A 14976-nucleotide genomic window follows, 5' to 3' on the forward strand; every position below is an offset into this window, starting at 1 on the left:
ACAACAGCAACTGAATCAGGTAGGCTGGGGACAGCGAGAAGTTGGCATTCCTGGGTGTCTTAATGCCGCACAGGTAAGTGAGGGGCTCCCACCTGGTCCATCTCATGGTCACTCTTTGCTCTTTCTCATGCGCACTCCATCTGTGTCACTCTCTCACACCCCATCCACCTCACTCCTTTTCACTTTCTCACTGTTTCCTATTTTTCCCTTTCAAACTCACTCCAAATGTCTCACTCTTTTTCACATTGACCTTCACACTGTCTCGGCTTGTTCACCTCACTCTTTCTCACTCTATCCACACATTTTCTTTCTAATTTTTTTACTTTCAATCACTGAATCTGTCGCACACTTCATTCTTTTTTCACTTCCACTCTCATTCTGTTTACCTCTCACTCCATCCGCCTCACTCCTTTTCTGTTTCTTATTCTATTTTTTTCACTTTTAGTCTCACTCTTTTCTATTCAGTCTCACTCTTACTGTGTATGTCTCAGTCCTTTTCACTTTTGCTCTCACTCTGCCCATCTCACTCTCACCCCCATCTTATCTGGCAAAGCCCTCAGACAATAAGTGGCATCCACTGGGCTGCTATCAAACAAAAATAGAAATTTATTTCCTGTGAAAACCTGGGGCAGCGCCCCCTGCTGGTGACCAGCTCTCTTTGGTGCACTCTTAAGACAAGCTATTGAGAAACTGTGATGTCAGGATGGACGTCATGTCCCCCACCGCCATGTTGGACAGTCCAGACTGCAGTGACCGAGGGGTCTGCGGCGAGCTCGGGAGGCCAGCGGGCATCATTGGGTTGTGCTCACCGTCGTCCACGATGGCTGCAAAGTCAATCTGGGTGTTCTCCAGGTCCAGGTTGTCCAGCGGCGACGACTCGGGGTAGCTAAGGAGTGGGCCGTGATGCTGCTGCTGTTGCTGGCTGCCATGGACTTCGGCCTGGCGCATCTCGAGGTGCCCGGAGTAGCAGAGGGAGCTGCTGCCATCGGTGGGTAGACTGCTGCAGTGGACGTCCACAACAGGGGGCCGCTGCTGGCCTCGTCGCTGCGTAGGTTGGGCTAGCACCTCATGCCTGTAAGCTTGGCCACTGGGGGCACTGCAGGCCAGGTAATCTTGGCTGGCATATGGCTGTGCTGCCACCTCGTCCTTCTGCTGCCCGTCCCACAGCAGGGCCTGCTGCGACTGCACGTAGTTGCGCACCATCATCTCCTTGACCTGCATCATAGGTGTCTGAGCCCGGCGCCCGGCGTGGTAGCAGCTCTGGAGGCCCTGGTAGTCACAACTGGCAGGGGCAGGTTGTTGTGGGCCTCGGCATGAGCTCAAGTTGGGCACAGGATACTGCTGGAGGTGCTGCTCTGGCTTGATGATGCCCGCTGCCAGGGCACCATTCTTCTCTTTGCAACTGAACATGGTGCTGTGTGCCTGCTGCTGGCACTGGGCTGGGTAGGCATTTGCGGGCATACCACGGGCATTCTGAACTGCTCGCCCAGGGCTTGTCTGGCCCCAATGCTCCATGCCAGTCACCTGCAGGCTGCAATGTTCGGCTTCCTGCTGGTAGCCCCCATAGTTGGAGGGTGACATGAAGCTAGTGCTGGCAGTGGGCATGACAACAGGGGGCAGCTCCGCATTTTCTAGTAGGGCATTCTCTGTAATACTGGGGGGCCGTGGCGAGTATGTGTGCCCAGGCATGCTACCCTCTGAACTCCTGTAGTGCCCTAAGGTTGGTGGGGCGGTCATATCACCCAGGCTGTTGAATCGCTGGACCCTGGCGGGTGCCTGCTGTTGCTGCGCTGGGTCACTGGCTCTGCGTGGGCCAAACCCAGGAGCCTGATGGGGGGCCAGGCTTGGGCTGTAGTGCCCATACTCATTGGCACTGTGCCTGCGCAATGCCCTCGGCTGCCCTTTGTAGTCAGCCATATTGGGCAGTGGAGTGGGAGGCGGCCCCCCGGTGGCTGCTGCATACTTGGCCTTTAGGCTGTACTGCTGGGCAGGCGTGAAGTGCGCCAAGCCAGGTGGTGCGACTGGGGGTGCATCGTTCTCAGCCACCTGGGGGTGACCCCCGACTTGGGACGCCTCGCTGGACCTCCGACTGGACAGGTACGGGGAGACGAGGGAGGAGCGTCGGCTGACCGTGTAGGCGGAGCTCATGCTGCTGGTGCTGCTGTGGCGCCGCTCGCCAAGCTGGCACAAGGTGGTCAGGTCACCGCTGGACAGCTCCATGACCCTTCGGTTTGACGGGACGATGAGAGGGTCCACTGGCGGATGAGAGCGGTCAGCGGGACGCATCCTTGGCCCAGTCCAGGGCCCTGGCTCTGAGTGGGTGTGAATGGCAGGCAGCCGGACGCCCCGGGTGGGTGGCGTGGGCTGGCGGAGCTGCTTGAGTTTATCGATCTTGAGGTTCTCGAGGCGCTGCAGGGCCTGGGCGGAGACGGCAGCCGAGTCCTCCAGGGTGCTCAGGTCCTCCAGGCTGCCCCCCGCATTGGCATTCATTTCCACGCCACTGTCGTTGTTGTTGGTGCTGCCCAGCGGTGAGCGCTCGCTGCTGCAGGATGATTGGCCGCCAGGACTGGGCTGAGACTTCTGTGGAGGAAAAGAAGATGGCAATGAATGGATGTGGCACCCCACCCAAGCGACAGCCAATGGCCAAAGGTACTCACCAGTGCCAGCTCTGGCAGCATCAGCCTAGTCTCGTCCTTGTTGGTGGGCACCTCATGTCCCTGCGTGGCCGTCGTCACCCGGGTGGGGCCCACGTCTCCACGATGCTTCTTGGTGATGTGCGCCTCCGGCCCGTGGACCGTCTTCACGTGTTTCCGTAATGAGCTGGGGTCCGTGTAGCGCTTCGTGCAGCCTGGGATCTTACATATGTAAGGTTTCTGGAAGAACCGGGGGGCAGGAGGGTGGCTCTGGTTAGTGTTTGGGGGATGAGGAGGGCAGCTGGCCCAGTCATTGGCACTTACCTCGTTGGAGTGAGTGCGGTTCTGGTGCTTGGCTCGGTCCGAGGCGTTGGAGAAGGCCTTGCTGCACCCCTCGTGCTCGCAGACGTAGGGCTTCTCGCCGGTGTGGGAGCGCAGGTGTGTCTTGAGGTTCTCCAGGCGGGAGTAGGCCTTATTACAGCCCTCAAACTGCAGACAGAGGGACCTGTCACCCAGGGTGCCCCACTCAATGCCCCCTCAAAGAAAGGCTTCACCCAACTCCCCCCCCCCACTACCTCGTACCGTGCACTTGTGTGGCTTCTCCCCGGTGTGCCGCCTCATGTGCACCACCAGCATGTACTGAGCCTTGAAGGGCCGCTGCTCCCGCGAGCACTCATGCCAGTGGCACACAAACTCCTTCTTCTCCCCGTGGATGTGCTCGTTGTTGATGTGCTGCGGGTGGCAGAGGGGACAGCAGGCTGTAAATGGGCACCTCCCTCTGTTCCCTGCTCAAGCTCCACCCAACCGCTTCTTCTGACTCCACCCCTCTAGTCATTCAGGCCTTGTCATTTCCTCCTCCATTCCTTCTGGCCTCGCCCTTCTCCCCTCCCTCCTCCCTCCCTCTGTTACCTGCCCTTCAGCCCCACCCCCTAGCTCTCTCTCTCTCGCTCTCTCTCATTTAGGCCCCACCTCTTCACTCCTCCTGGCCCCGCTCTCTTTCTCCTGGTCAAGCTCCACCTATTCACTTCCTCTGACCCCGCCCCTCAACTCACCTCTCCACTCCTTTCTCACCCTCCCTCCCTCTGTGTTCCACTCCTTGGCCCCACCCCTTACTCCTTCTGGCCCAATCCTCCATTTTCTAGCCCCCAAGGCCCCTCCCTTTCTCTCTCTCTCTCTCTCTCATTTAGGCTCCGCCCCTCATACTCATGTCTCAGCTCCTTTCTCACCCTCCCTCCCTCCCTCTGTCCCACCCCCTCCACCCCTCTCCCCTCAATCTTGTTCTAACTTCACCCCTGGGCTCCTTGTGACCCCGCCCTCTTCTTCCATTAACCCACAGACCCCGCCCCCTCACTCTTCCATTTGGTCCCTGCACCTCCAGTCTTTCTGGCCCCACTCTCCCCCAAGGCTCACATGCACCAGTTGCTCCTGGGTGTCAAACTCCTTGACGCAGCCCTCCCAGTGGCAGTTGGTCTCATAAACTGCCTCAGGCTCAGGTTTGCCATCTTCCTGGTCTTCCCGGTTATCCATCATTCCCAGCAGATCCTAAGAAGGGCATAAAAGGCACAATGAGGAGATGCTGCCACATGCAGGCTCAGCAACGCAAGTCGCCAGCAGGGTCATCACCTGAGTCCCCGTGGAGGACGGACTGGGGACATCACTCTCGGACCGCTCCTCCATTGCCTTTAGGCTGAGGCTGTCCAGCGAGGGGCCACCCGGGGGTTCTGCCTTCAGCTGTTGGAAGATGAGAATTCAGGCTGAAGCCACAAGAGTCTGCAGAGAAACCAGGTGGTACGTGGGTACTTACATGACAGTGCTTGCTGGCACCGTGTGGAATCAGGTGGCAGGGCCCGGATGGGTGTCTCAGAGGGGGCACTTGACCATAGGAGCATCCCAGAGCTTTGCTTTGGTTCACTGAGCAGCTGAGCTCCATGGATGGGCTGCAAAAAGTAACAAAGAATCAGCTTTGGGTGACCACGCCCACCCTTCCAGATGGGTCCACCCACTTGCCATTGTCCTATCCCCTTATCTTATTTTAATGCCCTTTTCCATCTAGACTAGTAGTGACCAGTGGAGCACGAAGAGCCCTGCAGGGGGCTGTGACATCGAGAGGAATACAGGGGGTCACTCAACAGTTTACCTACAGGGGGTGCTGCAGTTCAAACACCTCACCTATAGGGGGTTCTGCAGTTCAAACACCTCACCTAAAGGGGGTGCTGCAGTTCAACATCTCACTTACAAGGGGTGCTGCAGTGCAACAGCTCACCTAAAGGGGGTGCTGCAGTTCAAACACCTCACCTATAGGGGGTGCTGCAGTTCAAACACCTCACCTATAGGGGGTGCTGCAGTTTAACATCTCACTTACAAGGGGTGCTGCAGTGCAAACACCTCACCTATAGGGGGTGCTGCAGTTCAAACACCTCACCTAGAGGGGGTGCTGCAGTTCAAACACCTCACCTATAGGGGGTTCTGCAGTTCAACATCTCACTTACAGGGGTGCTGCAGTTCAAACACCTCACCTAAAGGGGGTGCTGCAGTACAACAGCTCACCTACAGGGGGTGCTGTCACTCAACACACAATAGCTAAGAACATGGGGTGATGAACAGGGATGAATGTGCAAAGTAAATGACCCCTAGTGCCTCTTTGATTACCACAGAGAAGACAATGGAGTGATGTGATGGGCAGTCACTCTGAGCGCTGCTTGCAGGGGCTCCACGGCTCAGAGTGTGGGTTTCTGCCCCTCCATCACCCCCCAAGTGATTCCTTGGGCAGCACTAAAGACATACAGGTGACACCTGTTGAGGACACCACTCATTACTGCCCCCCTGTGGCCTGATGACACCACTGAGATGGTCTCACCTCATGCCTCCGACTGACAGGTGTCCATAGGAGCCGGTGGCCGAGCCACAGCGCGAATTGAAGAAGGCCACTAGCGAGTTGGGCGAAGTGCGGATCATCGTCTGGAGGTCAATGCTGGCATCGGACAATGGCGAGATAGACAGCGCCCGCTTCTTATTGAGCTTCATCATGGACCTGGATGAGGAGTAGCGGGCCACTGAAAGCACACAAAGCAGACATTAAGGGTCACCGTAACAGAAAATGAGATTTATATAGCGCCTTTTCGTCCAAAGTGAAAACAAATTACTAAGAGCAGAAGGAACTGAGGATACTAATGGAGTGCCTCAGAGACAGCACTGTGCCAACTCCAGAGAGTCAGCCTGCCACACAGAAGTGATGCCCACCCCTGAGGAGCTGGCCCCTTGATCTGCCTTCACGAGATGGGTTGGTTAGCCATCTTCACCCTCCTGTCTGTCTCTGTGCTGATGTCCACATTTTATTCATTTGTGTGTTCACAGAGGCTGTACTCGGTGAAAGGCGCTATACATAAATGAACTAAACTGACAGGGAAAAAGCATCAGGTGATGGCAGGAGAATAGAGAATACACAGAGAAAAGCACGCAAGGAGCACAGAAAGGGCACAGGGAAGACAGGGAGAAGAGACAAGGGCACCGAGAGGACACGATGAGGTCACAGAGAGGGCAAAGTGAGGGCATCTCCTCCAACAGCCTTCTGCCTAACAAAAGCAATGACCACTGCGGGCACATATCAGTTTCACTCACCCTCTGTAGCACTGCCAAACTCTGTGCCCGGTGTGCCCATGCTGAAGCTCGGCTGACTCGGCTGGTTGTATGTCCCTTCATTTGGACCTGTGGAACAAGAGACCCACAAGTCACCAGCCTGTCAGATTAGGGTCAAGAGGGCACCAGATAGTCATTTCCGCCTGAAGCCAAAGGTCTTCACAGGTCAGGTGCCAATTCCTCAGGCCTTAAAGGGGCACTCGCCAGTCAGGTTGATCACTGTAAAACCAGTGCCCCTCATGCTCCAAGAAGGCCAGGCCTTGACCAAGTCACATTTGGCCGGGGTCTCAGAGGAATGGGTACTCACCTTGGCCAGTCACTGCTCCTCGGCCTGGCATGACACCATGATGCAGTCTCATGTAGGGCTCCACATATCCACTGGATGGCGTGTACATGGCTAGAGTGGCTAGGTCAGGGGCACATTGGCATGAGCAGGGTGATCCTGTAAGACAGAAACAGTATGAGTGGTCATTCTTTTATTGGTCACTAGTATGGCAGAGCACTAGGAATGCGGACCTCTAGTGCCAATGATGCCAACACTGGTACCACTGAGAAATGGCCCAAAACCTAACTGAGCACTGGTGGGCACCAGCTCACCAGTCTGTCACTCATCACCCACCAAACCCTGTTTCATTAAGCTTCAAGTTGGAGCCCACTGGCATTAGGTGCCTGGCAGAACCTCACAGGGGGCACACATAATAGATTTGAACCCCCATGCCAGGAGTGGCCAATAAGTGGAGCTCTCCGGTGCATTGCACCTCTCAGTCAGGCACAGCTGTTTCTAAAGATGGGGTCTCTCACTCGGGGGGAGAGAGGGGTCCTCTTACTCCTAGGGGGTTTTGAACCTGCAGCTTTGTGGGCTCCCAGTCACCCACTTTACCCTGTAGGCCATAGGGGGGTAAGGAAGTGACCCCAACAGATCCCTCCCAACAAGAGGAGAGCGGGCATATCGCGTCCAGCCTGAACCGCAGCACATGACTCAGGATGCAGTCACGCATGATGGGCCTCCTCAGACGGCAGCAGCTGTCAGAAAGCAACCTGGGTGGCATTGGGGGGGAGGAGGGGAGGGGGCGGAGCCAGGTAATTGAGCTCCCTGTGCCCGAGAGCGCGCGTTCACGCACACACAAAAGGGGGCAGGGCCTGGCGACTCGCTCAGCGGCTTGAGGGACTTACGCTGGACCTGCAGCTGTGTGCCCCCCCCTTGGGGGTCCGCTGTGTGTCCAGCAGGTCACCTGCCCTGGCCACTCACATCCGAGTGAACTGTGTGACCTGGGCAAGTCACAGTGTCACCAAAGACACTACATAGAACTTACAGGCAGCACACAAATGGGACAGAAAAGCAGCTCCTTCCTGGTGGGCCGAGTGGACAGGCTGGGGGTGGGCAGTTAAGCCAGGTGAGGTGCCCCCCACCACCACACACACACACACTTGGTGTCTCTGCACAGCCCCCCCTCCCCCGATTCCTTTCCTCCTGATCCCCCTCCCCCTCGGCTGGAAGTGAATCCCGCTCCATCCCACATTCCCGTTTTCCATGCTGCCCGCGCGGAGTAACGTTACCAGCGCACTGGGTGTCCTCGGTTTGTTATGACTTGGAGATTCTGGGACGGAGCCAATCAGGGGCCAGCGCTGCTGGCTGCCTTTGCTTACCCCTCCTCTGCTGCTGGAGCTGGGAGGGGAGGTCAGGCTGGCAAAGAGTGCGGCCCACAGGGGTCGAGAAACCCATGTCCGAGTCTTGGTGGCACATCACCAGCTCACCAACTGGCACACTGCCTTACTCTCCATCAGTCTGGCTTACAGGGGAACAAATCCATGGAGAAAGGCACTGTATATGAAAAGCAGTCACTCACAGCTGCATCAGGGTAGCGATGCCCCCGCTGCCCAGCAGGAAGAAGTGCTTTGTTTAGGGGCCTGGGCAGAAAGACACACAGAGAAGGGTTGGTACTGGGGGCTGCTCTGCATAGTGGTGTGCCAGTGTTCTCTGGGCGCCCATGTGGTTGGCCCAAATTTCCACATCTGTTAGGGCAGTTTTCACTTCTAGTGTGGTAGGAGAGGTGCCCAAGCCCAGTACCAAGACAGCAGCCAAAGCATTACTTGTGCCCAGTCCTTAAGCCAAGAAGGTGCTGAAGTATGCAATTGCTGTAGGCAGAGGCAGGCAGATGACTGCACAGCTGCGCCTGGTACTGGGCATCAAAAAATGCCAATTGGTAAGTGAAACTGGCATCCAAAGTACCACACAATCTGGTGAAATAACCACATGGCATGCACCACACATGTGGCACAGACCCACAGAAAGCACCCTGCCCTAAAACCCAAGATGCCACCACTGTAGCCAGCTCTACTACACTAAGCCTGACAACTGACTGCCCACTTGAGGTCACACATTGATGATCACTTGACACACAGGAGGGCACGGCAGGACCACTGGACAGGTGGGCAAGCTGAGCAAACAGCAGCAGTGTCTCGCATATCGCAGGACAATAGCAGACGCTCCTCTATTGTGAGGGGACACAATGGTGACACTTCCTGACACTCAGCAGGTGGGCACCTCTCCGCATTCCACTTTTATGACTTCGGCATTTACAAAGGTTAAAGGTCGCAGTTTAGAAGCCAGCAATGAGAGACTCCGACGGGCACCAACATACCTCTTCTAAAGTGGCACAGTGAGCAGCACTTGATCGGACTCAATTGGCAGAGCTGCTGGCACAGTGAAGTCTGCCAAATGAGATGAAGTATGCGTCGGCTTTGGAAATTAGAAGGCCTGCATAATGAGGCACCCGGGGGAAACCGGCACCCACTCTTCACAAAGAGGCATGGGCATTCAGTGCCACAAAGAAACTGAGGGAAAACTGGTCAAAATGGGCACACTGGCAATGAGTCCCACAAAGAGATAAAAAGGGTTTAGTGCCATAAGGGGATCAAGAGCAGACTGGCAGCCAGTGGCACCCAGGGCTAGTCTGAATGAAGGGCATCTGAGGCAGGGACCACAGCACTGGCACAGCAGGTCCAACTGCATTAGCTGGGCATACCATATGCCCGCCTCAGCCTGTACCGCGGTTTCAGGCAGCAGCACTGAAGGCAGGCGGAGCCGGGGGGGGGCGTGGAGTGCATTCCCGGCTGCAGCCCACCCAAGTAGAAGTGTGCAGGCATGCATGTGCAGAGCAGCGCCTGCCCCCCGCTGCTCCTGCCAAGCCGTCTCTGCCAAAATCAGGCAATTGGTATAAAGCCCGCCGCTCCAAGGTGTACCCCTCAAAAGACAAAGAAATGACATGGACGGTCACACTCCTGGTCACCTTCAGAGACAGACCCCAGACCACCCAACCCCGCCCCGCGTTTCTATGGATCCTGCCTACACACCGACCCCCATCATCGAGGGGGCCGCACCTCGTGACACTGCTGGACATAAACTCAAAGCAACCCATTTCATATAGCGCCTTTCACAGACCCACTCTGCCAGGCACTCTCACTCTGCTCCGGCATTCGTCCTTCCTGGGTGGCCTTGTATGACTGCTTAGAAAGGCGCTATATAAGCTAGAGAGCAGACAGAGAGACCACCCTGGTAAAGTTCTTCTGTTAGCACAGTAGTTGTCATGAAAGGCGCTATAAAAGGGGCACTGAGGGCGACCCTCTGGTTCTCTTAAGCCTGCTGGATGATGAGGGGCGTGGCCAGGGGAGGTGGGCGGTGCCAGCCTGGCCAACATGCTAAAGCCGAGCGCTTGACCCACCGGGGTCACTGCGAGTGTCTGATTGGTTTAACCTTCCGCTGCAATCGTGTGTCAGGAAGAGCGAGGGGCGCCGAACAAAAGCGGCCGTCCAACGGCGGGGCGTCTCTGTTTACTCAGACCCCCGAGTGGGCCGCTGGCTGCTCAGTCCCAGGCGGGTGGCGGGTCGGGCGCTGCAGAAGTGCCGGGCCACGCATCTGCGGAGCCGGCCAGGGTGGGCAATGAAGCCCCCTTCACGTGTCCCTAAAATCCCCCCCACCCCCCTCCTCATTCCCACAGTGAAAGGCAGCATGAAAAGGCCTCGGCGGGGTGGGGGTGGGGTTGGCTGGCTAATCTGCATGGACAGACAGCTGGCATTAAAGCCGCATTGTTTCAGGTTCAGGGAGTCTGAAAGGACGACGACTGGAGGCCCTGATCCTTGCATCCCAAGCAGGGGTGGTCCGGGCGGCCGGGGGTATAGGCTGACTGCGGAAGGTGAGATGGGGAGGACAAAAGAGCTCGAGATGGTGGCCCATGAGGGCAGCGAGGACATCCACTCGGTGGGGCACCACACCTTGGCCTGACAGCAGTCGAGCAACTCACTTGGGGAACATCTATGGAAGAGTCCATCAGCGGGCAAAAAACGTCCAGGGGATTGGCTGGCAAATGCACTGGAGTGACATGTGGAGGGCAGAGCTGAGTGCCTGTAGGAAGCCACAGATACTGAATGACCAGGGAGTGGACACCCTGAATTATTACTGGGTTGGTAGTGAATGCCAACAGGAGCAACAGACATGGACTCTTTACTGTTAGTGAGGCAGGCACCAGCGGGTGGATGACTGGCACTGCTGGCTAAAAATGTCCACAAGTGAGCCCTGAATGTTCAAAATAGTGTCGGCTGGATACATCAAGCAGCCCTCCGGAGACCAACTGGACTTCCTGAATGTCCATCAGAGCAGCCAGCTGGACTGGACTTTCTGTTCCACCTCAATGTCGAACCTGTGGTCACTCGGCCACCAAGGTTGGTCACTTCAGCAGCTGACAGTCAAGGTCAGAGGTCAGCTGCTTCCCCTTATACTGGACACACAGAGAAGACCTAAGCATCCAGACACCCATGCCAGCCAAGAGGTGGGTACTTTTCAGGGCTCTGTTGGAGGCCAGACAGTTTCACTATGACATCACAAAGGTAATGCAAAAAAGACAGAACAGTAACAGCACCCCCTTGAGGTGAGTGTCAGCAGGCAACAGAGACAAGTCATGCCATCACTTACCAAAGAGACAAGGCCCTGCAATGCCACTACACTGCAAAGATAACCAAGGTGAATGTGCGCCCCCTGGGGGCCGAGTCACTTCAGCACTGCCGTCTCCCTGCCTCACAGGCTCTTACTGGAAACAGAAACATCACCAGTGGCATTAAGTCACCCTGCAAGCATCATGCCACTCTGGCCCTGATACCGCATACTGAGCTCCACATGAGAGAGGGCCACCAGACAGAGTAAGTGCCCGACCTCTCCTTGACATGGCTGCCCCCATCCCTGGACAGCCGCCCACCACGGATGCTGGCGGGTGAACCCTGCTGTGCTTTGTGATGGATTCTGACATCTGGAGAAGCCATCGGTGTGCTGGGCGGCAGGAGGCAGCTGTCTGTGTGTCCGAGACCTCACAGGCAGAGAGGAGGGTCAGGGTGGGGACCAGAGACACTGCTGAGGTACAAGGAAGGGACGTGCTGGTCATGGGCAGGCACGGAGTGTCAAATGAGCACCAGAGGGGATGGATATGCCAACTGGGCAGCTGCAGCACCAGTAATGTCTGAATGTGCAGCTGGGGATGAGACCACCTAAAGTAACATAGAGGAATAACATGCCAGTCAAACTATACAGTAGAGACATGGGGTATACCAGTTAGAACCAGAAGGATGGTGTGTGCCAACCTGACACCAGCAGCTCCAGTAAAATATGAACATGCAGCCTGCAGAAAAGGAAAACCTGTGTCAGAGGGGACAGGGCATGCCAACTGGACACCAACACTACAAAGAAAAGCCAAACATGCACACCACCTAATGTGACTGAGGGGAAAATAATTGCTGTCAGACTGACAGATTACACCACCTGGGCACCAATGGGATGGGATGTGCCAACTAGACCACAGCAGCACCAGTAACGTCTGAACACACAGCCTGAGATGAGACCACCTAATGTAACCAAGAGGAAAACCTGTGCCAGAGTAGACCAATTGGGCACCAAAGGTGGCAGAGTATGCCAACTGGGCCCCAACATCACCAATAAAGTTTGAACATGCAGACCACTTAATGTAAATAAGAGGAAAATAATGCCAGTCAAACTAAAACAGATTGCACCACCTGGGCACCAGGTAAAGGCCCAAACTAGCACATGTAAACTCTGAAAATGGTGTCTGGGGTGAGACCAACCAATGTAGCTGAGAGGAATATCTGAGCCAACGTAACCAACTGGGCACCAGCAAGGACAGAGTATGCCAACTGAACTCCAACATCATAAAGATGGTTCATACCATTCAAGAGGGTACAAGGAATGCCCACACGCCAATTGGGATTTGACCCCATAATGTAACTGATGGCAAGCTGCCAGTCAAACTGCTGTCCAGGAAGAGCCTGTTATGGCACCAGGGAAACCAGTAAAATCCAAGAATGGAGAGTGGGATTAAGCTCTCTAATCTAAGCAAAGGTGCCCATGCCAGTCGATGGTATGCCAATTGGAACCCCACAAACTGAACAAAAATGTAAACCCTCAAAAGCTGGAGGAGTAACTCTGCCCGTGTCCGCATGCCCTTTGACCCCAGTGCCAGTCTGGAGCTCCTTCTGGACTTCACAGGGAACACCAACAATGAAAGTCCAGAGTTGCGCTGGGCTCACCCAGTGATGACTGGTTTTTTAAAGATGGGCCAGTCCGGGCAGCCTGATGGCGATTCCAGGTTCGAGGGGTACTGCGGCGGAGAAGACGGGGATGCGTGCAGTCTGGGGGCTCTACGAGTGCAGAGTCTTCATTGATTTGTTTTCCGATTGGCATCGCGAGTGCGGGTGGCACATAAGGACGAGCGAACGGCGCCGCGTGCCAAGGAGCGCCAGTCTGGAAGAGAAGAAGAGTAGAAGAAAAGAGCCTCGTACCTCTTAAAACGAGCTGGGGTCCATGAGCTGGTGGTCCTCGGGGGTCTGCGCTACACCCCCTTCCCCCGGGCTATATAGCGCCGTGCTCGGGATCGAGTCGGCTGTGCAGGAATTTCCGCTCGGCTCCTGTGCGGCTGCCCTCCTCGGCTCTCCCAGTCCTGGACCACCCTGAAGCAGGAAGTCAACTTTTTTGTTTTTCCGAAGTGCGCTGCGCTCCTCTGCGCTCCTCCGCTCCTCTCATTCACGCGCTCCTTCTTTTTCTTTCTTTCTTTTTTGCTCTTCTTTCTCTCGCTGCCCCGTTCGCCGTCTTCTGCTTTCCCGGTCCCGTTGCCAGACACGGAGCTCGCGTGATGTTTTGCTCTTTTTTTTTTCGCCCCTTTTTCGCGCACTCACAAACTTTTGCGTGGGGTCCCGCGGCGGTTGAGATGCTCTGAGCCTCTGTGGCCGGGAGCGCGGCGCGCGCGCGCGCGCTGGGAAGAAAGCCTGGAACGGAGTTACGAGCCTATGGACCGGAGTGCGCGCGCCCTGCCCCGCACCACTGGACGGCGCTACACGCGAGGGGGTGAAGGAAAAGACCCCTTGGCCATGAAGAAAAAACGAAGGAAAGTCGAGCGAGGAAATGCGGGGTTGGTGAGGGGCGTGGAGCGGCGGGCGGCGCCCCCCTTCTGATGGCCACTTATTGCTGGCCAGCCAGCCAATTAACGCAGCAGGGAGAAGCACAGGGAGTCGCGATGACAGCCACTTCAGGACGTGCTGTGTGATTAGGGGGTCTGCAAAAGGACCCTCACTCTATCTAACCAGACTATCTGGACGGGCTGCGCGCATGCACGTCATTCTCTCAATCAAAGGCATCGCTTTTCTGTATAGCGCCTTAAAGGAGGGGCGTAATGTCGAATTGCTTTCTCATTCTACAGTTAAAGGACATGCAGGACAGGTGGGCCGGTGATGACAAATGGACCCGTGACATGTGGGTTCACTCTGGCATCGACTGGCATCCTGCTTTGTGCCCAACACTGCCAGGATGGACTCCGCTGGATTAAGCAGCTTTGATATTTTGACTTTGAGGGGGAGTGGGAGTCTTGACATTAACACATTCTGGTCAGCGCAACGGCCACACATCTCCCTGGGTCCAACACGTAATCCCAGGTCTGGAAGAGTTGGGGCAAACCCTGGGGGACCCTCAATCTACAAGATGATATTTAAATAAGAGGGGCACACCAGTAAGAGGTGCCCACTGGGTCAGTCAATTCACCGACTCGGGTTCATCAGTCTCAAGAGGGGTGCCAGAATATGAGCACTCGTGTGTGGCATGGCCATGTCCTGCAAAGCTTGTCGTCCACCTCCTAACAGACAGCTGTTAGTTCTGCAGTCCATCCTGACCCATTGTCTACTTTAGTATTAGACAGCTGCTAGTCCCACAGTCCACCTTGGCCTGATCTCCACCACCTACTGGACAGTGGTCAGTCCTACAGTTTGCCGTGGTCTGTTGTCCACCTCCTACTGGACAGTTATTGGTTCTGCAGTCCATCCTGACCCCCCATCCACATCATGCTAGATTTCAGTCCACACAATCCATCTCAGCCCATTGTCCACCTCCTATTAGATAGCCGTTAGTTCTGCAGTCCATTCTGATGCATCTTCTACTCCCTGCTGGCCAGTCTGTAGTCCTGCAGTCCACCACCTGATGGACAGTCTTTAGTTCCATAGCCCATCTTGCCAACCTGCTTTACATTAATCAGTTTGGTGGTCCATCCTGACCCCTCATCCACATCCTGGACAATCACCAGTCCTACAGTCTACCCTGGTCTATTGTCCACCACTTACTGGACAGTCACCAGTCTTACAGTCCACCTCATCCCGTCATGCC

The 14976-nt window shown here is 55.8% G+C and overlaps 1 protein-coding gene across 1 annotated transcript; it reads right to left on the reverse strand.

Moving 5' to 3' along the window:
- Nucleotides 1-586: 586 nt before the first annotated feature.
- gli1 (GLI family zinc finger 1) lies at nt 587-13590 on the reverse strand. Its single transcript, XM_039746539.1, has 11 exons — nt 13110-13590; nt 6577-6711; nt 6252-6338; nt 5491-5686; nt 4438-4570; nt 4257-4364; nt 4044-4175; nt 3216-3365; nt 2958-3122; nt 2658-2873; nt 587-2580 (listed from the first exon to the last, which is right to left on the reverse strand). Exons 2-11 carry the CDS (start codon nt 6662-6664, stop codon nt 670-672), a joined length of 3186 nt encoding a protein of 1061 aa, XP_039602473.1. The 5' UTR covers nt 6665-6711; nt 13110-13590; the 3' UTR covers nt 587-669.
- Nucleotides 13591-14976: the final 1386 nt, after the last annotated feature.

Source organism: Polypterus senegalus, chromosome 3, assembly GCF_016835505.1.
Source record: "Polypterus senegalus isolate Bchr_013 chromosome 3, ASM1683550v1, whole genome shotgun sequence".
Taxonomy (NCBI): domain Eukaryota; kingdom Metazoa; phylum Chordata; class Cladistia; order Polypteriformes; family Polypteridae; genus Polypterus; species Polypterus senegalus.

Bases quoted from the DNA above. Each gene is read 5' to 3' on its own strand.
- gli1 (XM_039746539.1), bottom strand. From the start codon at position 6,664: ATGTACACGCCATCCAGTGGATATGTGGAGCCCTACATGAGACTGCAT. The intron at 4,365-4,437 runs GTAAGTACCCAC...ATCTTCCAACAG, and splicing joins GTGCCAGCAAGCACTGTCAT to CTGAAGGCAGAACCCCCGGG. The intron at 2,581-2,657 runs GTGAGTACCTTT...TTTCCTCCACAG, and splicing joins TGCTGCCAGAGCTGGCACTG to AAGTCTCAGCCCAGTCCTGG.